At 45.1% G+C, this 25042-nt stretch overlaps 1 protein-coding gene across 11 annotated transcripts in view; it reads right to left on the bottom strand.

The window, feature by feature from the left end:
• NUMA1 (nuclear mitotic apparatus protein 1) overlaps nt 1-25042 on the bottom strand; it is a 74160-nt gene that overhangs the window by 30998 nt on the left and 18120 nt on the right. For 7 of the 11 annotated variants that reach the window (XM_060105552.1, XM_060105549.1, XM_060105556.1 and 4 more), the window contains one exon: nt 375-448. In XM_060105552.1, coding sequence (XP_059961535.1) covers nt 375-416 — 42 coding nt within the window. In that variant the 5' untranslated portion in view covers nt 417-448. Of the gene's footprint in view, nt 1-374; nt 449-5406; nt 5608-5900; nt 6194-6251; nt 6364-15401; nt 15458-16380; nt 16429-25042 lie in introns of those variants that run through there. The other 4 variants (XM_060105551.1, XM_060105555.1, XM_060105553.1 and 1 more) reach the window with 4 other exon arrangements.

Raw genomic sequence — 25042 nt, 5'->3', positions numbered from 1 at the left:
AGGCCTTTCAAGACCAAAGTCCCTATACGCCACTGAAATTCAGTGTCAACGCTTTTTCAGAAACATGCACAAGGAAATGCACAAAAAATGGGTTTCCATGCTGCTCTGCAGCCACCCTTCCCATGACCAAAAAGGAATAATATACCTCAGAGAAGCCTTTTCTAAGCTACACAAGTTGTGGATCACATGTCAGCAGCAACATCACTGAAAATAATAAAAGTTAAAAACTAAGGGGAAAGGCAAAGGAAAACTGTATTTCTTTTGTCTGGAGAGGAGAAGACTCTACATAGCCCTGACTCCTAGAAAACTCCTCTCTCACCTCTCCCAAGCCTCCTGGAAAAGTCTGGCATACAAAGGAGAGGAAGACCACTCACCCAAGAGAGGAGTGCAGCTGCCCGGGTGGCATGGAGCGTCATCTTGCTGAAACCAGACAGTCACCCCGATGCACCTGGAACCCAAGAGAAGAGGCAGTACAGTTAATTATATCAGATATCCACAATGAAGGAAGAGGGGGGAAATGGTTTCACTTACCGGCTCTGAACACTTAAATAAGTCACTCTTCACTTGGCACTTAATCTACCAAGGGACCATGGGAGTTTTTAGAAAGCTCAGAGTACACATCAAAATTACTATAAAACTTACTGTGTCACAGCTGACAATAAAGAACCCTGCATTTAATTCAATGTCCACAAGCTCTACACACCATCTCTCTGTCCCTTAGAAAATACAACATTCAAAGCTGGACTTCAACCCTACTCTTTGCGATGTGGTGCCCTTAAAACATGGAACAAACATGGTTTTTCAGACACACCTAGGTGTGAATGTTGATTCCATGTGACCATGGTCTTGTGACCTTGGACAAGTAGCATAACTCCTTTTAGTCTCAGTTTCCTCATCTGCAAAATGGGACCTGCAAAAACCTCTCTGGGTTACTGTGATGCTTCAAGATAAAGCAGATAAAGCAAACAGCACAGTGCCTGGCACACAGTACGTATTCAATAAATGATCACTGTTCTTAAGCAAAAAGGTTGATTTCTGGCTCTTTCTGCAGGTACCCAAAGTCTACCTAATAAACAATAACCAAGTCCTTGGGGGAAACCACTTCAAATTCTGGATTTTTATATCCCCCACAAAAATGTCAAAGACGTATTTCAAATGGGAGACTGGATGAAGCCAAATCCAATTCTGGGGGAGATCCCATGGGACATTTAATGAACAATTAGGTACTGGTCCTGGTATTCTTACCCCAATTTTCCTTCCCAGTGGGAATCAGCCATCTGCCTGCTAACCTGCTCAAGAGACCACGGACATGGTGACTAAATATTCCCCAACACCTCTTAGCAGGCCCCCATAATTCCCACAAATCTTCCTGGGAGTAATCAGCCCCACCACCTGCCTCCTACTGCCACAGGTGTGCTAAGCTTGTCACTACTCCAGTAGGAGGAGGAAGAAGAGTGGTAAGAGCCACATCACCTATAACTCTCCCCACACATCAGCATCTCCAAGGTGTGGGTTCTGTGGAACCAACATTTGCTAAGTACTTTCTGAATACAAAGCGCTGGGGATAAGAAAGACACCATTCTTGTCCGTAAGGTGCTCACTGTCTAATAGGGGAAAGAGATACATAAATCTGATAATCCACTACCCATCATCTCTTGAGGCCTTCCTATGCAAGTGTACTCTGCTTTATCAACCAACCAAAAAGGTTATTTTCTTAGTCCTTACATATGTTCATCCTGTGCTGGAAGCTTCGTGGGAAATGGGAGACAATGACATGGTCCCTGCTTTGAGGGGCTTACAGCATGGTGAGGAGTAAAGTTAAACATACAAGAAGCAGACTTCCTGGGGCTTCCCTGGTTGGCGCAGTGCTTAAGAATCTGCCTGCCAATGCAGGAGGCACGGGTTCAAGCCCTGGTCCAGGAAGATCCCACATGCTGCAGAACAACTACTGAGCCTGCACTCTACAGCCCGCGCGTGCGCCTCGAGCCCGTGCTCCGCAACGAGGGAAGCCACTGCAATGAGAAGCCCACGCACCGCAACGAAGAGTAGCCCCCGCTCACCGCAGCTACAGAAAGCCCGCGGGCGGCAACGAAGACCCAACGCAGCCAAAAATAAATTAATTTTAAAAAACATACGAGAAGCATGAAATAATAGAAGAAAATAATTAAATGCTAAATATAACTAAATCCTAATTATAATTAATTGCTTCCTGACCCTGCAAAACCCAACGTGATTCCACCTGTCATACAAACATCACAGTCTTGGAAATGAGCCAATTCACCTAGGCTTTGGCAAAAGCAAGTGAAGTGATTAAGGGAGTTCTCAGGACGGCAGAGAAGCTAAAGGGCCTATGTTTTCCTCAGATTTGGATGATTTTCATCCAGCATGGCCTATCTGTGGGCACTGACTGCCCTGCTCCCTAGGTAGGATGAAGGCAGATAAGTCTCAACTACTGCACTGCAAAAAGGCTTTTCTGGTGTTTGGCCAACCTAAAGTTAGAAGGACCATGCTTGGCCCTTGGAGTGAAGGCAGAAATGTCCAAATGCTCTACGGGGGCTTCCTTAGTGGGCGGGGGTGGGGGGTGGGGGTGGGGGAGGTCTGAGCAACTCAGGAACGAGGGAAATGAGGCCCAGATCACCTCCCTGTCATCCCCACTGCTGCCTCTAGACTTGCTATCCTTTTGGTGAGTTCCAAAACTGCAGTCAAATTTTATTTGCAACCGGAGGTAGATCTTGCCCCCTCTGAGAGATTCCACAGCTGTGTTGCTAAAAATGACCCGACCAACCTCTTCCCTTTATCTCAGAGGCAAAACATACAACCCTTACGTCCTCCCAGGGGAGCCTGTCTAAAACTGGTGTCAAGGCCAAATGCCTTCTTCTGTGCTCCCCAGGCACAGGAACAGGCAGAATCCAATACTCAACATGAGGCAAGACCTTATCAGCTCAAATCCCATAAAGGGACACTTTCTCAGAGACAGGACACTTTCAGGGCTTTTAGGGCAGCCCGGCCCTTCACTCTTCTCCAGGTAATGAATGACTGAAGCCAGCGGCACAGCCAGTCCTCGGCACTGGGACTACAACTTTAAGCAGGCCTTGGCTTGGAACCTCGGGCCCCCAGCCAGAGCACCATCCTCCACACCCTCCCCCTGAAATCTGAGGCAGGCCCCACCCAGAAGACTGGGTGATGGTGACTGAAAAACAGATCCCCGCAGTTGTAGCCTGGAACCATTTCACAATAGGGTCTGCTAAGATTCACCCCCACCTCAGACAGGCAACTCCTCACCCCCACCACCCCCGATCAACAAACAAAATCTCAAAATGCAGGCCTTCTGTGGACACCTTCAGAGTTCCGACCTACCTCTTTCTTTGAAAAGAAGTGCCCCAGAAGAGAAGGCACCCTCTCTTTTCTCTGGGCTCAAGAAGGAACCAAGACACAGAAGCAGCTGCCTTATAAACTAAAGGCCTTGCAACCTCTTTACATTTTCAAAACTGACATAATGTAACTCCCTCACATCAGGATCAATTCCCACATTTACAGTAACCCCTCTATGTTTCCAGAGAAGATATATCAGGACAAGGAACTTGACACTTAAGAGATATGCTGGCACCTGGCCTGTACCCTCTCTGGGTCTTAAAGAGTTAAAACCTAGTCCTGGTTTCGTACCAGGGCTGAAGCTAATGCAAACCACCTGCTCAGATGCAAGGACCAGGACTGGAGGGTCAGGTTGCTGAGCTCTGGGGTCTGTTCTGGAAAAGCTTCAGTTTTAAGCGTTCACCAAGCGATAGGCCAAAGACCGGAGGTCTGAGTTGTGGCAGCACTGCTCTCCTTACCCACCCCCCTCAACTTGGGTGCCAGCTCCTTTTGAGACCACCTCTTAGCCACTTACCTCCTAAACACCAGCCCTACCCCAAGATAACACCAAAGTAATCTTTGGTCTCAGAGAGCTATAGAACTATACTGATCACTCAGCCCACGGGCCCTTACCACGCCTGGACCCTCATTCTGTCAGATGCTAGCTCCCATTCCCACAATTTCAGGACCCAAAGCCCACACAAACTCTCACCTCAAAGGTTCCTGCCCTAAGACCCACCCCCTCTCTACCGTGGGTTCCAAAGGCCCACAGGTTCACAACTCGTAAGGGAAATGGCTTTCCCAACTCTGTGCCCACGCTGAATAGCAAGATTTACCACTACTTACCCAAACAGCCAGCCTGCCTGCCTGCCTGTAGCCATAAGCATTCCAAGCTCTGTACGCCTTTCTAAAAGGGATACCACCACCATCTGAGAGACCGCCCCATCCAAAGAGTGAACACCCTAACCTTGAGGGCGGTCTCCTCTGACAGGTGAGGAGGCACAGCCAAGCAAGCACTCAGACCTCATCTGGTAGGTTACCCCAGAGCAGCCCAACGAAAGTCACGCCATGTCATCACTGGCTAACTTGTCATAAAGAACAGGACAGGAAAATATCTTGCTGGTGCATCCCCTGGCTCCGAGGAGGTAACAGGCCCAAGGACCAGCAGCTTCAAGAGAAGCCAAGGAAGGAAAAACACAATCCTTTTCAACCCCTGGGGAGTTCTGAGCAGGATGTCTTGTGCAAGTCCAAAGAGGTTTTCTGCACCCCTGAGGTCAGGGTAAACCAGCTTGCTGGATGTATTTCCTGAGCCCTCTGAGGGGCTCACTGTGGACTCAGGCCTCCCCCTCTTCACACAGACCATCCCCTCTGTGTAGCCTAGAATTTGGCCCAAAGTCCTGGTGAGGAACACGAGAACTGCAAGGGAAACCAAGGTTTCCCCGGTTTCTTCCAAGTGGCTTACTGTTATCGCCCTTCCCCCCATGCTCTGGAGGGTCCAGATCAGAAGGCCGTGGGCACAAGGGCTGCAATCATGAACCAGATCTGGGGCCTAGAGCCACAGACTACACACGCACACCCGAGTTCACTCCAGCAGTTCATCAGCACCTGCCCCACTGCTATATTCACACCCCCTGGTCCCTACCAGCTGACGAAATGAACCTTTTCCACTCCCCACCACCGCGTACACACCCAGGCCTCACTTGGGAATGGAGACGCTCCCCCGAGCTGTCTACAGCTCAACGTGCAGGCGCACACGCTTTCCCCCTCTGAACAAAAACACGCTGACATCTACGCGAGGGGGGAAGAAAGCAACCCTTTGCTCTGAAAGGCGCCAACTCCCGGATGTTGGCAAGCTCTGCTCCCAGCGCCTGTTTCAGAGTGTTTACTAGCTCTCCCGCTCCTCTCCCTCCCCTTCAAGAATGGTGCAGGAAAGGGAGGTGAAGAGGGGAGTCCACCGCACCCCCTCCTCCATGTTTGAACAAAAACCCAGAGAAACAGTGAGGCAGAGAAAGTCTCAGCGCGGGAGTGGGGGTGGGGGTGGGGGGGTGGCCTTACCAGACTCCCAAAGCCACACGTATCTACAGGTTCTAATCCGCCATTAGCACTTAAATCTTGAAAGGAGAGGAGGAAGGGGGGGTCTAGTGGAAAGTAACCCCACACACAAAAGAAAAGTTGTTGGTTTTCTTCTCAGCCTGGCAGGAGCGATCTTCCTGGCTGACAGCCAGAAGTGCGTCACAACCAGGAGTCCGCTTTCTTTAAAGGCGCAGCAAGCTTCCGCGATCTGGGAGCGCTGGCGAAGCAGGGAACTCTCAGCGGGGGAGGGGGGAGGGGTGGTAGTCGGGGGCAAGGAGGAGGGGGCCCTGGAGCACTGGAGAGGTGGGGCTGCTAAGGCTTCGCCCGCAAACAAGAGACTAGGGCGCATGGGGGGTGGGGTACGGGTGGGGGAGGAGCCGGCAGACAAAAGTACTGAACTGAAACAGTGGCGAGAGCCAAAGCAAATTGTGGCGTAAACACACAAAACACACCTCACAGCGGCCTGCCTGACAAACCTGATATCCCCCGGACACTCCCCCTTTGCGCTCTTAAGACAGCAGTGACAGCCTGTCCATCTCTGGCCAGCAGCGGAAGGGTAGGCCACGGACTGCCCTGATGATTAGATCAGCCCTGCCTGGCGGCGAGCAGGGCAGGGAGGAAGACCCGGGAACAGAGGCTTTGGAGAGTGAGCAAGACGCAAGCCCATTTAAACGGGGGCAGCTTCCTGCCGGCTCCAGGGAGCGCTGCGTCTCTAAGCACACAGGCCGCTCGCACACAAAGCGCCGGCCTCCTTAAGCGGGCGCCGCCTGCCCTGGGACATGGCCGCCCCCGAGCCCGTTCCCCGAGGGAATCTCTCCAGCCCATACCTTCTGCGTGGCTTGGCCAGGCTGCTGCGCTGCGCCCGCTCCTCCCCCTCGGCCACCCAAACAAGGAGCCCCGGCAGACTGCGGCCCTGGAGCGCAGGCCTGCGCTGTCGTGACTGCGTGCTATTGTCGACTGCGGAATGGCCGCCAAAATCCCAGCTGTGCTGCCAGAACCTAATCCCCTGTTCCGCTGAGCATTTGTGGGGAGGGGCTGAGGGGCCAAGGCACGGGACCTAGTACGGCAGGCGCTGGCTGGAGCCCCTTAACACACACAGGCACTGGGACCCAGCGCCGGCATGGCCGAAAAGAAAAGATGTCTGACTCTTAGAAAACAAAACCACCGCGTTTACACCCATTAAACAGTGACCCTCACCAAGATCGCGAGAGAAACCCACCAGTCATCAGGAAGCCTCTCATCTTCCACTTACACCACAAACATTTATTAAGCATCTACTGGGCAAAAGGTACTGCTGGAGGACATTTTAGAGAGCATACAAAGGTGAATTAAACCCAGCATCTATGCTAAGGTGAATTATAATTCTAAGAAATGTGACTTGAAATTGTATTTCAAGACAGCATGTGCTAACTCTCACAAAAAGATACAAAAATTCTAACCAGTTGAAAATAGGGAAGGACTAAAAACTAAATGATATTTTAATCTGGATCTTAAAACACATAGGTAGGGCTTCCCTGGTGGTGCAGTGGTTGAGAGTCCGCCTGCCGATGCAGGGAACACAGGTTCATGCCCCGGTCCGGGAGGATCCGACATGCCGCGGAGCGGCTGGGCCCGTGAGCCATGGCCGCTGAGCCTGCGCGTCTGGAGCCTGTGCTCCGCAGGGGGAAAGGCCACGGCAGTGAGAGGCCCACGTACCACAAAAAAACACATAGGTAGAACTTGCCCAGATGGAAATGGAGAGAGAAGTAAGGAAGAAGGGAAAGCAGAGAGAAGGTGTGAAAGTAGTGGAGGAACAGACTTGAAGGGGGAATTGCGTTAAGAGTTGGAGAATCTTAAACTTCAAGAAATCGAATTAAAATCTGGACGTTCATTTTGTTGTTTGTTTTTAGCATAGAGATGTGGTGTGATGAGAAGTGTGCTATGAGAAATTATTCTGGTATATAAATGAATGAGACTAGCAGCAGGGAGGTGGGTCAGAAGGCTGCCACAACAGGCAGGAGACAGGTGATGAGGACATGGGGGGTAAGGTAAGAGAAAGTGCAAAGAAGGGGAATGAGAGACATGGTGGAGACAGGATGAAGAGAAGGGAATGACCGGAAGCAGACGAAGGAATTATAAAAAAGAAAGTGTGAGGGATGGTGGGGAGGACAGAGAGGCCATATATAGAATTAAAATAAGTGTAAAAATGCTAGGGATCATGTTAGACCAAGAGAGAAAACAAGGTGCAATAGATAGCAGCTAATGCTTACTGAGTACATACTATGTGCCAAGCACTGTTCTGCTGGCCTAATGTGTGTTAACTCATAAATCTAAAAGGCTCCCTTTGTAAAGTAGATACTATTATCACTTATCTTTACAGTGAAGAAACTGAGCCACAGAGATAAAATCATTTGCCCAAGATCATACAGCTCATGAATGGCAGGACTCTGATACCACTTGCTGCTCTGTCGCCCTGGCAAGTAACCTCTGAGTCTCAGGATTCCTATTTGTAAAACAAGGATAAAGATACTTATTTTATAAGATTGTGATGAGGATTAAATAACATCTATAAGATGCCCAACACACTGGCTAGCACATAAGTACCACAGGGTGGTACTTAACAAAGGTTAATTCCTACTTAGGCATTTTGGCCCCTTGTCACCAAGGTGTCCAAGCATCAGTTGGCTCACCATTTGTCAGGGAAGCTAGTGGGGTGCTCCTCCCTGAAAGAGATTAGATCCTCAGGATGCTTGCTTTCCTTCCATCAGTCTGCCTCTATGGGTTTTACTTTAAGGTCAGCTTAAATGTCAGCACCTCAAATATTAACGGATAACGGTGGTTATCTCGGGGAGGAGTTAGATTGTAGGGGACTTTCTACAATATATGTTTCTTTTTATGTTTGAATTTAATTTTAATAACCATGTATTACATTGGTGATCAGAAAAATGTGTCTACATTCTGCATTTGTCACTGGTACTGACTTAACTGTATATGCAGGGAAGTCTTGTTTTCATATCTAGAATGTAAATTCCTCAAGGGCATAACCAGTTCCAGCTCTCTATGATCCCCCATAGTACCTAGCACACTAGGGCTCCTTGAATCTGTTCCATTGAACTACATCTGGATGGAAGGCTCCCAAATTCAACCTTCTGGCCACCAGAGAACGACCGTGGTGAGTGGTGGAGATACTGTGGAGGGGGTCAGACCAAGGTCCATTGCTGCAGAGACCTCCCATGCCCCCGCTTCTTTTCCCAGGCAGGCTCTGTATCCTATTCCTATGGTATCACTCGCAGTCTGTGGTTAGCAATCGCTATTGGTATTCAAAGATGCACCAGGAAAGTAAAGGCAAAGCAAAAACCAAAGCTTTTATAGAAAAGCAAAGTGGCAAACATAATTTAATGACAGGTATGATCAACACTCCAAAAAAGGTATGAGGTGAAAATAGGAGGCAGGCCTGCTCAAATCACCCTGGCCACATCTGGCACTGTGTCAGCCCTGCTGCTCCCTAGCTCATGAAAGAATTGATACTGTGTCTCAAAAGAATACAAGAGGTTCTCCCCCCCACCCTCCCTTGGCTCTAAACTCAAGGCAACAGCTTCCAGCTGTGCAGCCTCAGAGGCTCTGAACTCTCCTCTGGAACCTGTCCACCAGAGTTGCCAAGCTTCTGAGCCAGGGAGGGGGGGGCAGTTTCCCCAGCCTCTCCCTCCCCCACCACAGAGCCACCCCTCCCCTCCCCTCCCCTCCCCTCCCCTCCCCTCCGATGGCAGCCAGCCGGCAGAACTTCCCCACCCCTCCTCCCAGCCTAGCCAGGCAGTAGGCAGGCCACATGGCTCCTGCTGGATTCCACAGCCCCTGCTCACTGTCCAAAAGACTAAAAGGGATAAGAGTGGTAAAACCATTTTTAAAAGAAAGAGAGAGTGAAAGAAAAAGGAAGAAGGGAAAGAAAATGACACATAACACAAAATTTGGAATAGGCTTCAGATAGAGGTTGGAGGGGCTTCGTGATGGGTGCAGGAATGCACAGGGTGTTTCAAAGGGCCTGGTAATGCTACATCTTCTGAGCTGGGTGGTATATGGTGTATGGGTGTTTTATTATTCTTGTTTAAAATGTAAATGTTATAATTTTTTGTGTATTATGATTTTTATAAGTTTAAACAGAAGATGGGAAGGGAGAGATTCCCCTGAGACAGCTCTGGAATGGGTGCTTCTTAATACAAATAATTTGCCTGGCATTCAAGGCCCTCTATGACCTGACCCCGGTCTTACCTTCCAGAGTCATTTACTGCCCTTACCCAAACCCTCCACCCTGCCTGACTGGTCTTCTCATTGTCTTCTGAAGTCCCTCTGAACCTCCTACCTCAGCCTACCAGCCTGGAAGGGAAGCTTTCACCGTAGGAAGCTATAGGCTAAGGGCCAATGAGAGCCTCTCTCTCAGTCCCTACAGGCCCTCCCACGAGGAAAGCTGGCAGGAAAAAATTCTTAGGGATCCATTACCCTGTGCAATGCCTTCTAGTCCCTCCTCTGCCACTTGAGGTCCTAGCATAATAAATACATAAAGACTATCATTTTTTTTTTCTTTTGCGGTACGCAGGCCTCTCACTGCTGTGGCCTCTCCCGTTGCGGAGCACAGGCTCCGGACGCACAGGCTCAGCGGCCACGGCTCACGGGCCCAGCCGCTCCGTGGCATGTGGGATCTTCCTGGACCGGGGCACGAACCCGCGTCCCCTGCATCGGCAGGCAGACTCCCAACCACTGCGCCACCAGGGAAGCCCAAGACTATCATTATTGTTGCTGTTACTGTTGTAATTAATAGCTAACATTTAATGAGCACTTGGTATGTGCCAGACACTATACTAAACACTTCCGAGCTTTATTTCGTTTAATCCTCATAATAACCCAGTGACACAATAACCCAAAATACTATGATCATCACTATTTAACCAAAAAGGAAACTGAGAATAAGCAAGATTACATAACTTGCCTAAGGTCACAAAAAGTAAGTGTTAGAGGCAAAATTTGAGCCCACCTTGAGTCCAGGTCCCATCCTCTTACACGTACATGGTCATTTCATCTAATTCTCAGGACAATCTATAAGGTGGGTTTTATTTCTAAAGATGAAGAAATCTGAGGCTCAGGAATTAAGTGACTTAGTCACATAAGTAGTGAGTTATCTATCTGGTCTCTGCACTATTGTCTATTGCTCTTGAATAAGCAATCATTGAATGGGTGAAAAAAAGGTAGCGCATTCTCAGTGGCTCAAAGAAGCCTTGTACCTCTACCTCCTAATAAAAATCAACTGTTTAATCAAAAACATTCAACAGTTCCAATTTCAAAAGTAACCACTAAAGATTTTTTTCTGAAGATGCAATAGCTTTACAAACATTAAAGGACAAAAACTCCTCTGAGGCAGCAAGCACAGAAGGAGAGTCTTCTACTAGAAGAGATGTTGATATACCTCAAGGGTGAGAAGCCATGGAGAAAGAAGGCTGCAGGAAATGCCACTGGCTGGAGGGAAGGACTAATATTTCAGAACCCTGACCTGGAGCTTATTTACCAGGCCTCATTCTCCCTCTCCAGAGGGTAATGGCAAAGTAATGAGGCAGTGTTGGTAAGCCTGATCTTTCTGGGGAGAAAAGCAGAGGGTAAATCAAAATCCAGAGACGATTCATTATGACATCCAAGAGGCTCTACTCAGTTCTCCCTCAAGAACGTCTTTCACAAAACGCCTAAGAACCTGTCACCCTTTTTCATCGTCACAGAGGAGCAAATGGCTCTGTCCCTAAAGGCAACATATCTAGCACAGTGTTTGCTCACAAACACAGAACTGATGATAAGAAAGGTAAAAGAAACTAAAGGAACAGTTTTCTTTTTTTTTTTTTTTGCGGTATGCGGGCCTCTCACTGTTGTGGCCTCTCCCGTTGCGGAGCACAGGCTCCGGATGCGCAGGCCCAGCGGCCATGGCTCACGGGCCCAGCCGCTCCGCGGCATATGGGATCCTCCCAGACCGGGGCACGAACCCGTATCCCCTGCATCGGCAGGCGGACTCTCAACCACTGCGCCACCAGGGAGGCCCAAGGAACAGTTTTAATGTAAAGATTTGCAACTCCTGGAGACAGCCTTGCTAATGATGGAAAACACACTAGGTTTGCTGTTGGAAGCCCCAGAGATAAATTCTGTATCAGCCACAGACTGTATTTGTGGCTTTCAGAAAGGCACTTGCCCTACCTTGGGTCTCAGTAAAAGAAGGTGAGCGTCAGATCATATCTAAAGTATCTCCAAAAATTTCCCATGATTTCTTTCTCCAGGACACCATTCTCAACAACAAAAATCTTGCAATAGGGCTTCCCTGCTGGCGCAGTGGTTAAGAATACGCCTGCCAATTCAGGGGACATAGGTTCAAGTCCAGGTCCAGAAAGATCCCACATGCCGCGGAGCAACTAAGCCCGTGCGCCACAACGACTGAGCCTGACCCCTAGAGCCTACGAGCCACAACTACTGAAGCCCGCGCCTAGAGCCCGTGCTCCGCAACAAGAGAAGCCACTGCAATGAGAAGCCAGTGCACCACAACAAAGAGTAGCCCCCGCTCGCCACAGCTAGAGAAAGCCCGCGCACAGCAATGAAGACCCCATGTAGCCAAAAATAAATAATTTTTTTTAAAATCTTGCAATAATGAATTTCCTCAGAACGTGGTCAAAACCTCACCAGTTAGGGCTTCCTTCCCCCCAGAATTGCAAGTCCACTAGAAACAGGCACTTTGTCATCCTACTGGGTTCCATGCCCAAGGCGAGGCACATGTGGGTGTTCATTAATCCTGATGAGAGGAGGTCCTTTGAAACTGGTAGTACCAACTTTGCATGGGGTACAATGAAAAGTGACTAGAGCTATACTTGGCATTTAAAAGTCTCATAAATAGGGCTTCCCTGGTGGCGCAGTGGTTGAGAGTCCGCCTGCCGATGCAGGGGACGCGGGTTTGTGCCCCGGTCCAGGAAGATCCCACATGCCACGGAGCAGCTGGGCCTGTGAGCCATGGCCACTGAGCCTGTGCGTCCGGAGCCTGTGCTCCGCAATGGGAGAGGCCACAACAGTGAGAGGCCCGTGTACCGCAAAAAAAAAAAAAAAAAAAAAAAAAAAAAAAAGTTTCATAAATAAAACCACAGACAGGACCTCCCTGGTGGCGCAGTTGTTAAGAATCCACCTGCCAATGCAGGGGACACGGGTTTGAGCCCTGGTCCAGGAAGATCCCACGTGCCGTGGAGCAACTAAGCCCGTGAGCCACAACTACTGAGCCTGTGCTCTAGAGCCTGTGAGCCACAACTACTGAGGCTGTGTGCTACAACTACTGAAGCCTGTAGGCCTAGAGCCCGTGCTCTGCAACAAGAGAAGCCACCGCAATGAGAATCCCGTGCGCACACCAAAACGAAGAGTAGCCCCCGCTCGCGGCAACTAGAGAAAGCCCACGCGCAGCAACAAAGACCCAACACAGTCAAAAATAAATTTAAAAATAAATAAAATAATTTAAAAAAATAAAATAAAAGCCACAGAGAAAGTGCAATTTATAATTACATTTATCTAAACAGCCTAAAGAAAAGCAGCTTTCTATACCTGGTCAACAAATCACAGAATCTCAAGGATGAAAGAGACCTTAACGGTCTTCTAGTCCCCCCCCTTACATCCATGCGGGAATACACGTGACAACTTTGCTGAAGATTTCCTATCTTCTGCCTGAGACAGAAATGTTTTTTTTTAATTAATTTATTTTTTGGCTGCGTTGGGTCTTCATTGCTGTGAGCGGGCTTCTCATTGCAGTGGCTTCTCTTGTTGTGGAGCACGGGCTCTAGGCACGTGGGCTTCAGTAGTTGTGGCATGCGAGCTCAGTAGTTTGCGGCTCGCGGGCTCTAGAGTGCAGGCTCAGTAGTTGTGGCGCACAGGCTTAGTTGCTCCACGGCATGTGGTATCTTCCTGGACCAGGGCTCGCACCCGTGTGTCCCCTGCACTGGCAGGAGGATTCTTAACCATTGCGCCACCAGGGAAGCCCAAGATAGAAATTTTACAACTTATTTGTATGCCTGAGCAAGGCCTGCCAATTTGAGACAACTTGTGATTTCAGAACATAAGCTTGGAGAACAGGGAGCCTGCCCAGGATCTGGTTTGTTTCAAATAGGCTTTAAGTAGCCACAAAACTCAGAGGACGTCTCTCTCTTTTCCCTTCTCTCCCTCTCTCCCACTCTCTCTTTCTCTGTTCTCCTCTTCCTCGCTCTGTCTTCCATATCTCCACCTCCTACATAGCACTGAAACCTCTGTTTTTCTGGTTCAAATCCATTTCTCCTTCTACCACACCAGGATGACTTTAACCACTGATAGAAATGAACAAATACAAATATTAATAGGGGCTGGATTTCTGAAAAGGATGCCAGATTGACTCAAGAACCAAACTGGGCAATATGTTACCAATAAGTAAAATAAATGGGACTAATGTCTAACATGGTCATGATAAAAAATTAAAAAATTTAAAAACCCTAACATTTTAACAGACTTCAAGGATTTAAAGAAGGCTGTCTCACATCTCAATTAATCTCCCCTAAATTTAGAACCCTAAAAGGCAAGCATGTTTATTACAATTTTATAACTAGGAACCTAAGCCTCAAAAAGAAGACAATACCTGCCTCAAGGTCAACCACCAAGGCTGCAGAACCAGAACTTAAGTCTAAATCCATGGCTCTCTCCAGCCCAACTCAGCTACATCCTGTACCTTTCTCATCAGCATAGCCTTTTTTTTTTTTTTTGGCTCAAGTCATTTTCTTAAGGGGCTTTGGGGGAGGGTCGAAAGGCTGGGAGGACAATCAGATCCAAGGTCCTTCTCCCAGCCAGGACCTTCGCTGCTTCACAGTCGCCGAAACAGCATAGCCTTTTATTCATACAAAGCACTTAGGAAATCCTTGTTCAAATTGTTTCTGCTACAGCTCCTGAAATGCGCAAGGCAGGAATCATTTTCTCCATCCTTAAAGATACTAAGTAACTTGAACTGCAGTCAATAAAATAACATCCCATGTCTCTGGCATCACTGAGAAGTACAAAATTCCTCACAAGCAATTTTCCTAAAAACTTCCTCGCTTTAGGACCAAACTCTTTTTTAAAAAAACTATTTGCAATACAAAGTCTCCAAAATGCATAAGATATGTTACTCTTTACTTGTAGTTAATGAAATTTAATCAGGGACATTCAACTATAAACATGAAACAAACACCTATAAATTCTGTGCTGGGGACTCAAAGATGAATTAGACAGGCTCAAGATCCTGTGAAGAAACAAACATACCTATAACTCACCTAAATATGAGCCCAAAGAACATGGCCTCGGGTAATGTTGAAAGGAAGGTGAGAGAACATTGGAAAGTCTAGTGGAGACCAGGAGTGACTTACTAAACAGCACTGCGAGGCGCTGAAGGGTTCTGAGCAGGAGAATGGCATGCTTATATGTGCTCTGGGAAAAGATGAATCTGGCACGACATTGAGTCCAGAGGCAGAACACAGAGTTAGGCGGCAATTGTAGTGGCAGAGACAAAACTGCTGCTGTCAGGCAAGGGCAGCAGGAACTAAAAAGAAAGGTATATATTGCGGAGGTAGACTCCAAGCTCTTAGGATACGGGAGTGTGGGAAAGGTGGGGAGGAGAAAAAACCTCTAGGATTCTTGCTTTGGTGAAAGACTTCAGAAGAGGAACACAGGAGGAGTTACTGTTTTACAGGAGCTGTGAGGGACATTAACTCAGGAGGGATGATGAGGAAAGCTTTACCAAGGAAGTAACATTTAAGCGGAGTACTTAAAGTATGAGTAGGATGAGTAGGGTTTCACCAAAAGTTTAAAAAAAAAAAAAAAAGCATTCTAGCAGGGAGAACAGCACGTGCAAAGACAGAGCTTGTTACATTTGAGCAATGGCATGCAGTTTTAGTAAGGTGTAGCAGATGATGAGGCTAAGTAGTACTAAATTGTGAGGTACTTACATCACGCTAAGGAATTCAGATTTTATCCTGTAGGCGATGGGAAACAACCAAGGTTTCTAAAGGGAAGAAGTAAAGGGGAGTAACATAGATCAGATCTATGTTCCAGTCGGTATGAACTACAGGCTAGAATGGTGAGAAATAGGAGGAAGGCAATACAGCATAATGGCTAAGAGCATGGGGTCTGGAGCTAGACAGCCTCATTAAAATCCTGGCTCTAGAGCTTACTAGCTTTGCAAGCTTGGACTAGTTATTTAGCTTCCCTGTGCTCCCAGGTTCCCCATCTGTAAAATGGGAATAAGAATAATACTTTCAGTTTTTTGGCCTGAGGCGACCCAGCACTGGAGCCTACCCGGCTTTTTGGTGGAGCTGGTGGCGGACTCTGGGAGGGCTCACACTGGGGAGTGCTTCCCAGAACTGCTGCCAGCGTCCTTGTCCTCACGGTGACACAAGGCCACTCCCCGCCTCTGCAGGGGACCCTCCAATACTAGCAGGTCCTGTGGAAGTCCTGCAGTCAGATCCCGCTAGCCTTCGAGGTCTGATTCTCTGGGAATTCCTCCTCCCGTTGCCGGACCCCCAGGTTGGGAGGCCTGGCATGGGGCTCGGAGCCTTTGCTCCAGTGGGTGGACTTCTGTGGTATAAGTGTTCTCCAGTTTCTCTTTGGCCAATAGCAGCTGTGGAAATTTATACCCACCATGTGCTGGAGGCTGTCAATGGGACAGATGTTCAGTTAAAATGCACTTTCTCCAGCTTTGCCCCTGTGGGTGATGCTCTAACAGTGACCTGGAATTTCCGTCCTCAAGATGGGGGTCTAAGCAGTTTGTTTCCTACTACTATGTGGATCCCTTCAGACCCATGAGTGGGCATTTCAAGGACTCGGTGGTCTGGGATGGGAACCCTGAGCGGTGTGATGTCCCCATCCTCCTCTGGAAGCTACAGTTTGATGACAATGGGACATACACCTGCCAGGTGAAGAACCCACCTGATGTTGATGGGCTGATAGGGGAGATCCAGCTCAGCGTCACACACACTGAAAAGAAGAAGAAAAGCTCAACCAAGAAAAAAAGGCTTCTGCTTATTTAGAAGACACAGACTAACATTATTAGATGGAAGCTGAAGATTTCCAAGAACAAAAGCCCTGAGATAAGTTGGAGTTAATGGAAGCTTTTCTTTGGCTTTTCCAGTTGTGACCTGTCTTCCAACCAGCTCTGCAGTATATAACCACCTAGACAAGCAACGTTCCTCTGGAGCCAGCATAGGGCCCCTCTTGAGCAGATACCACCAGACTCACACACACACAGCCCTGTTACTAAGGTTCTATTTAATTTCAGAGTACAAATATTGTATTTTTTTCAAATGCTCATTAGCTTTTATATACTAGGAAGCTACATTTTTGCCCTTAAACGCTCCTTGTGGATTATGACTTGTATACACATATATTGGCATCAAATGGGATAAAAGTCAACTTTGTCTGTCATAACATTTCCTTTAGTATATTAGTTTCCTTAGAGCAGCATTCTTGCTACTAAAGTTAACATGTTTACTCTTTCCTTCTCACACTCTCAAAAGGTGAGCTAATTCTCCCAACTGTTTTTGATTGATTAACAGAAAATTCTAAATTCAAACTGTTAAAGAACAGTTTGATTTTCATGGCTCTCCTTAAGTATGGGACACATATTATTTTATTGAATTTCTTTCAATACCCTAGATGGCAGGTTTTTGTTTTTGGTCAATTGATCCAAGGTTTACAGTAGTACAAGTCTAAACCACAGAGTAACTAGGGAAGGTTACATAAATGCTAATAGATTGACAAATGCCACCGCAAGATGAATTGCTTGTCACCTTTTTTCTGTGCTGTGACAAGCAATCAACAGCTCAGATCTTTCACAAGCAGTGAATGACTGTTTAGCTTACTACAGTTTTTCCCCCAATTCAATTATTTATAACAACAGAGCAAAATCTATGTTCATTTGTAGACTGGAATCATTAAGCAGTTAAATGGAAGGTTTCTGAAGGAGTATATTACAATTTAAAAATTTAGGGCTAGTGAAAAAAATCAACCCTAAATGATAATAATTTTGTATAATGTTATACAAAGCTCTGAGAACTGGAAGAGATTATTTAAATTTTTTTCTTTTATTTATTTTTTAATTCAGTTGCTTATTTGGGGCGAGGATTTGGTGTGGGGGCAAAGAAATACCGAAACTAACAGAATGAAACCAACAACCAACTTTATTATTTTTTTTCTCTTATACTAGTAGATAAAACAAACTTTATAAGTGGATCATAGAAAGAAGAGTGCTTTTTAAAAAGTGTCTAGTCTCCCAGTGTCTTTCCAAACTTAAGCTACTGCGGCACTTATTTGAAGAATAGAAAACATCTAAATGTTTAGGAACCTCTCCCCCTACCCCCGCCCCATGTTTACAGCTTGATATTTTCAGTTTTCACCAACTAGGCTGAAGATGTTATTTCTTTTAACAAACTGGAATTTCCAAATAGTTTATCTGTATTTAAAGATGATGAACTTTGATATTTTTTCCAATACTAAAAGAAAACCTGGTATAATTTACATATGGACCTTGATTCTGAAATGCATTCCATACTTGTCATTTTGCCTTTTATACCGTCTAAAAAAGTACAGTTTCAGTACCCAGTTTTGAAACTAAAAATTAGATTTAAAGTCTATATTACCTTTCACATTTTCTATTTTTCTCTATAATTCAACCTTTGAAAATATAGTAACTGGGTATTTCTCCAAACAGATGGCCTGGGTGATGTTCCATAAGTGTGAAGAGGTAGTTAAATACTCATGGAAAGTGTTTCCAGCAAAACTTGTAGCTTTTGTGTCTTGGCTAAATATTCAAGGGTTAATATAGTCCTGCTGTTCAGTGTCTTTTACTTGAAGAGAACTTTTGTATTGTAATTCATTTTTTATTGTGCCTTAAACACTATGTAAATAACCTTCAGTAATAAAGTATTACAATTATTAAAAAAAAAAGAATAATACTTTCTCAGAGGGTTGATATAAGGAATTCACAAGATCGTATGTGTAAAGGAAGTACTTAGCACAGTACCTGGTACAGAGATAAATGTAGCTACTATTAGAGGCTGAAAATTCATTAGTAAAAAGTTACTTCCTCGTGTGGTCTAGTGTTGTCCAGGCTCTTCTTCCTACCTGAAGCTTTCTCTTCCTACCTATTCACCTGATTAATTCTAACTTATCCTTCATATCTTAGCTCAAATGTTACCTCCCCATGTAAACTCTCCCTAACCATCTAGATTAGGTCAGGTTCCTACTATGCACAGCACCATACCCTTTCCTTCATAGCACCCATAGTCTCTAATTACATCTTTTTATATTTCATTAATTTCTCTTTTTCCTATTACCATAAGTTCCATGAACTCACATACTGTGTGCTCACCACTGAATTCTTAGAACTGAAAAAACTCCTGGCACACAGAAGGTACCTGATTAAGCATTTACTGAATGAATGAAAGGTTTCAAATTACGTCATTAAAGTGAATGCTCTTCAGATGCAATCTTTATACAGAAGGCTAGAGATAGAGATTTGGGTCACATTTGTAACAGCGTGACTATAATCAGAAGTGGGTCTATGGTGGGATCACACTTGCCTCTTAGGCCTGTAAAGGGATGGTGTATTCATTTGCTATTGAAATTGGTTAATCTTAGGCCAAAGCCTCTGCCTTACATAGCTCCAGGAGGCACCAGCATTAAGAGAGGAAATGAGAGACTTTGGGAGAAATTCCAAATCTTTGGGGATTCCTTTTAGGTCCTCTATGTTATTTCCATTTTGGAGAATTTAACAGAAACTAGTGACTACAACAATGTCAATAAAAAAAGGAGATAACAGGTGGTTAAGAGAAGGGATTTGAGGATCAGACAAACTTCTTCATTTTCTCTTCTTACTTGAGGTTCACATCATCTCCTGCTTGGGCCTCTACCTCCCTCACCAAAAATGACTAGCAGCTCTGTACGGCTTTTCACCGACAGTGTTTTCCATCTACAAAATATTTCACGTGAGATCACAACAGCTCTATGAGGCAGACATTATTGTTTTCGTTTTATCAAAAAGAAATGAAGTTCATAAAAGTACCTTACCTAAGGTCACACAACTAAAAAGCAACAGGACCACGACGCAACTCTGATCCTCTGGCTCCAAACCTGGAGCTCTTTCCAGCAGACTCACCCAAGATAATTATGAGCCATCCCGATGTATACTTTCACTACATTTAAAAAGAAAACATCGCAAAAAAAAAAAAAAGACTATATTTGGGCCTCCCTGGTGGCGCAAGTGGTTGAGAGTCCGCCTGCCGATGCAGGGGATACGGGTTCGTGCCCCGGTCTGGGAGGATCCCATATGCCGCGGAGCGGCTGGGCCCGTGAGCCATGGCCGCTGAGCCTGCGCGTCCGGAGCCTGCGCGTCCGGAGCCTGTACTCCGCAACGGGGGAGGCCACAACAGTGAGAGGCCCGCATACCGCAAAAAAAAAAAAAAAAAAAAAGAAAACAGCACGGGGATAATGACTGGAAGGGCATAATGGGATGCTGCTAATGTTCTATTTCTTGATATAGCACTAGTTACACAGGTGTGTTCACTTTCTGTAAAGTCAGGAGCTATATACTTTATAAACTTTTCTGTGTGTATGTTATACTTTAAAAAGCAAATACCAGGCAAAATTATGATAGAGACTAATCAAAATTCAGAAGCTTTAAGTTGGATGCCTCAGGGCTACATACATATTTATCTAACTTCTCAAGGAGCAATTACATATAGGACACCTACCAGTTAAATAACCACAAAATCCTTGCACACTCAAATATCATATCCACCCACTGGGATTAGGAGAAAGGGAACCCCAGGAAGGGGCCAAGAGTATAGTTAATGAAAAAAAAATTGGCACTGAAAAGTAGAACTATCCTATATCATCAATGATAGATATTTCAATTTCAGAGATAATAAAAATGTGAAAAAATGGCCAATGCCAATTATAAAATGCATTCTAATTTTAGACTGTTAAAATGTAAAAACAACAACAACAAAAGACGGGCTTCCCTGGTGGCGCAGTGGTTAAGAATCTGCCTGCCAATGCAAGGGACACAGGTTCGAGCCCTGGCCGGGGAATATCCCACATGCCACGGAGCAACCAAGCTCGTGCTCCACAACTACTGAGCCTGAGCTCTAGAGCCCGCGAGCCACAACAACTGAGCCCACATGCCACAGCTACTGAAGCCCGCACGCCTAGAGCCTGTGCTCCGCAACAAGAGAAGCCACGACAATGAGAAGCCCGCGCACTGCAACGAAGAGTAGCCCCCGCTCACCGCAACTAGAGAAAGCCCGCACCGCAGCAACAAAGAACAAACACGGCCCAAAATAAATAAATTTATTCAAAACAAAAAACAAACAAACAAACAAAAAAGCCATTTAAAAATAAATGAAATGTAACGTTCTAAAATCTCAAGAGGTGGTTCAACTGTAGAACTGTAGAACCATAAACCTGTGGAACGTTAGGGCTAGGAAGGACCTTGGAGATCAGTGTCTCCTGGTACAAGTTCTTCATTTTAGAGGCCCTTGTTTAACAGTTGTTAAATGATCTTATTAAATTAAAGCTCACACATCAGAAAATTTAGAACTACAACTACAAAATTGGCTCCCTTACTCCTGGGTTTTCTTTCCAATACCCAGATACCTCCCCTAAACCCAAGAGAAGATTTACATGATAACTCTGTTTTTACTTTCATAATTCTTTATTTCATTAACTCACTAAAAAAAATTAAAGCACCTCTTAAAAATCAATTAAGATGAAAAACTGTTTAGGAAACTTCATTTTTTACTTAGACAAGTTTATATTCCTTGTTCTCTAAAACCAATGAAGCAATATAAAGTTAGATAAAAAACAAAATTAGTACTCTCTCAGCCTCCAAGTCCCCCCAAAAACATAAGCACAAATATATTTTTATATTTAAGAGGATTCTTTTTATTGTTCTCTATTTTTCAAAAACTAGGCTTACATATTAACATTGCTCTGCAACTTATTTTTCTCACTTAATAACTGATCATGAACATCCCCCCAAGGATCAGTAAATAAAATTCTAACTCATACTTTTAAAAAACTATATAATAACAGTACATATAAAGTATATACCATAATGTGTTCACATATTTTCCTATTGATGGACATGGCTATTTCCAATGTTAGCATTTCAAACAGTGCTGTAATGAATATCCCTGTACATATTTCTTTTTAAATGAAACAAAAAAACTATTTCTACACACACGCTTTCCTTGTTGTCCCACGTTTTGACTGCTTCTTTTCCTAACATCATCCGTGCCTTGCTTGCTCACAGAATTCTTCTCAGGGCCCCGTGTGATAACCGAGAACAAAGCAGTTTGGAGAATGTCAAGACGTGACATGTGATGGTTACTGCTGGTAAATCAGAATTGGCCTGTCTGGCCGCCTCTCCCAGCCACCTGCGCACAGTGCCCGCCCACCCCCTCATACATGTGCTCCTTGTTCTGGTCTGAGCAGCTGCTTCCAACTCAACTGACGTGGGCAGAGCTGGGTTGGGGAATTAATCCTACTGTGTCACACTCCTGACCCTGACAAGTGCAGACAAGCCCACCAGCAATCCAAACTAGTGGGAAGAAGAGAGAATACATTATCACTATGAAATAATATAATACAGAAGTACACAGAGTAAAATGCAAAACTCCCCACTCACCAAACTTTAACCCACATTTGTCAATGGCCCTCCCCTCCTCAGAGGTACCACTGTTGTAAGTTTGCTGTATAACCTTTCAGAGTTTTCCTAAGCATGCACACACACACACATATATGTATATATACATGTATGTATAGAGATACACATAGACGTGTATACATACATATACATATGTATACACGTATGTGTGCAGACAGACAAAGAGTGTGTTGTGTGTTTGGTCTATCTACCTGTTGTCATACTGTATACTTTGTCCTGCAACTTGACTTTTTTTTTTTGCGGTACACGGGCCTCTCACTGTTGTGGCCTCTCCCGTTGCGGAGCACAGGCTCCGGACGCACAGGCTCAGCGGCCATGGCTCACGGGCCCAGCCACTCCACGGCATGTGGGATCTTCCCGGACCGGGGCACGAACCCGTGTCCCCTGCATCAGCAGGCGGCCTCTCAACCACTGCGCCACCAGGGAAGCCCCTGCAACTTGACTTTTTCACTTAAAATTTTTTGACCTGTTTCTTATTAGTATATAATGGATTCCTCATACTTTTAAGAGCTCATGAAAAATGCCACGGTAAGGTTGTGCCACTTTATTTTCTCATTTTGCTGTGTTTGAATATTTAGGTTGTTCATAGTGTTTTGTCATGACAAAGAATGCTACATTGAGGGCCTCCCTGGTGGCGCAGTGGTTGAGAGTCCGCCTGCCGATGCAGGGGATACGGGTTCGTGCCCCGATCTGGGAGGATCCCATATGCCGTGGAGCGGCTGGGCCCGTGAGCCATGGCCGCTGGGCCTGCGCATCCGGAGCCTGTGCTCCGCAACGGGAGAGGCCACAACAGTGAGAGGCCCGCATACCGCAAAAAAAAAAGGAAAAAAAAAAAAAAAAAAAAAGAATGCTACATCGATAACACTGGTGAACCTCTTTTTACATACAAGCTAATATTTCTCTAGGATATGTACCAATAATTGGAATTGATGAAGTCTGTGCATGTTCAATGTTGACAGGTACTCCCAAATTAGCATCCAAAAAGGTATACCAATTTATAGTTCCACCAACAGAGCATAAAACTTCCCTTTTCGACACCCTTCCAACAATAGATGTTATTTTCTATTTTACCAATATAAAGGATAGAAAATAATATATTATTGTTTTAATTTACATTTTCCTGATTTCCAGAAAAGTTAAGTATCCATATGTATAATTAGTCATTCTTATTTTTAATGGAAAGTATTACCATTTTGAATTTAAACAAGAGAACTCAGAGAGGCTAAGGTGACACAGCTAGTAAGTAGCAGACATCAAAGCTAAATTTTTGAACAACTTCCCATCAAAGCTAGGCCTTCTGACTATCTAAAGTATTTTCCACTACCCAGAGTCAATAAACTATGGCCTGAGGGCAAGCTGCACCAATTCTGTAAATCAAGTTTTACTGGAATACAGCCATGCCCATTCATTTATGTATTGTCTATGGCTACTTCAGTTCACCAATGGCAAAGGTGAGTAGTTGCAACTACGTGGCCTGCAAAACGAAAAAGATTTATACCTGAGCCTAAACAAAACAATAACTCACATTTAACACCTAAAGGAAAGTTTCATAATGAGATTAACTGTTGTCCAATTGACTAGAGTGTGGCTATGTTAGACAGTGTGGCTCATTTTAAAATAAATTTATATGCAGTATAGGTCTGGTATATAATATTGAAGAAAAGAATCCAAAACACTCAAAAGAAGTCAAAAGACACTCCTCTACTTCTTGGTTGGGACACTACTCTAAAGAGTTTCCTACGTGCTATTCTTCATCTTCCTTGTCTCTTTAATTTCAACTAATGGGAAACAGATCTGGTTCCTACTGTCCTTCAGTGACTTGGACAAGCAATGTAGCTCCCACTCGCACACTACAATGATAATATGAAAGCAAAGGAAGCCCCACTATTTCTGCTGCTAAACACACCCCCACCACCACATTACAGGGGTCTCTCCTTCCCTTTTGCTTATAGAGAGAAGATTCTCCAGGAAGCAGCTAACATTTCCAGTATGTCTAGCCAACTGCTAAGAGCTAGGACCCTGATTTTTGTGGGAAAGGAAAGCCAATTCTCCCTCTCTAGATCCTACCCTTCTGAAGATCCTGGCCACTAAAGTAAGTAATTGCAACTGGGAACTTTAGGCCATTCACTTCCTGTAGGGCAGATGGGGAAAGTGCCATCATCCCCATTTTAAACATGGGGAATTGAGGGGAATTGACCTTTCATTTTAGCAAATGCAACCTTCATACAATGACACTCCCACCCACCCCACTTTCTCCTTCCATCCTCTCCCAAATGTTGATTTTATATAATAATGGCAAAGAAGCTATCATACTTTCCTGGAGAGATAACTTAATCTAGGGTTTTGATTGAGAAGTTAATGATTAAAGAAGGAACAGTGCATTTTCTCATGTAAGCAAGCAGGCATTCTTTAAGTGGTTCTCTGGAAAGAAATTTGGCAATACATATCAAGAACCTAAAAAATGTCCATATTATGCTAAGTGAAATAAATGTTATGCTAAGTGAAATAAACTAGACACAAAGGGACAAAAATTGTATGATCCCATTTATGAGGTACCTAGAATGGGCAAATTCGTAGAGAGCAAAAGTAAAATAGAGGTTACCAGGGACTGGGGGAGGAAGGAATGGGGCTATTGTTCAGTGGGAACAGAGATTCTGCTTGGGATGATAAAATGTCCTGAAAATGAACAGCAATGATGACTGCACAACACTGTAAATATACCTAATGTCAGTGAATTGCACACTTAATTGTGAATTTAACACTTTAAAATGGTTAAAATGGTAAATTTTGTTATGTATATTTTACCAAAAAATTTTAAAGTGAGACTGCTAAAAAAAACAAAGTTTGTGTTCTTTGATCAAATAA

The sequence above is a fragment of the Mesoplodon densirostris genome, chromosome 7 (genome assembly GCF_025265405.1).
Source record: "Mesoplodon densirostris isolate mMesDen1 chromosome 7, mMesDen1 primary haplotype, whole genome shotgun sequence".
In the NCBI taxonomy this organism is placed as follows: domain Eukaryota; kingdom Metazoa; phylum Chordata; class Mammalia; order Artiodactyla; family Ziphiidae; genus Mesoplodon; species Mesoplodon densirostris.
The sequence above is the reverse complement of the archived record's forward strand: the minus strand, read 5'-3'. Positions and strand labels throughout refer to the sequence as shown.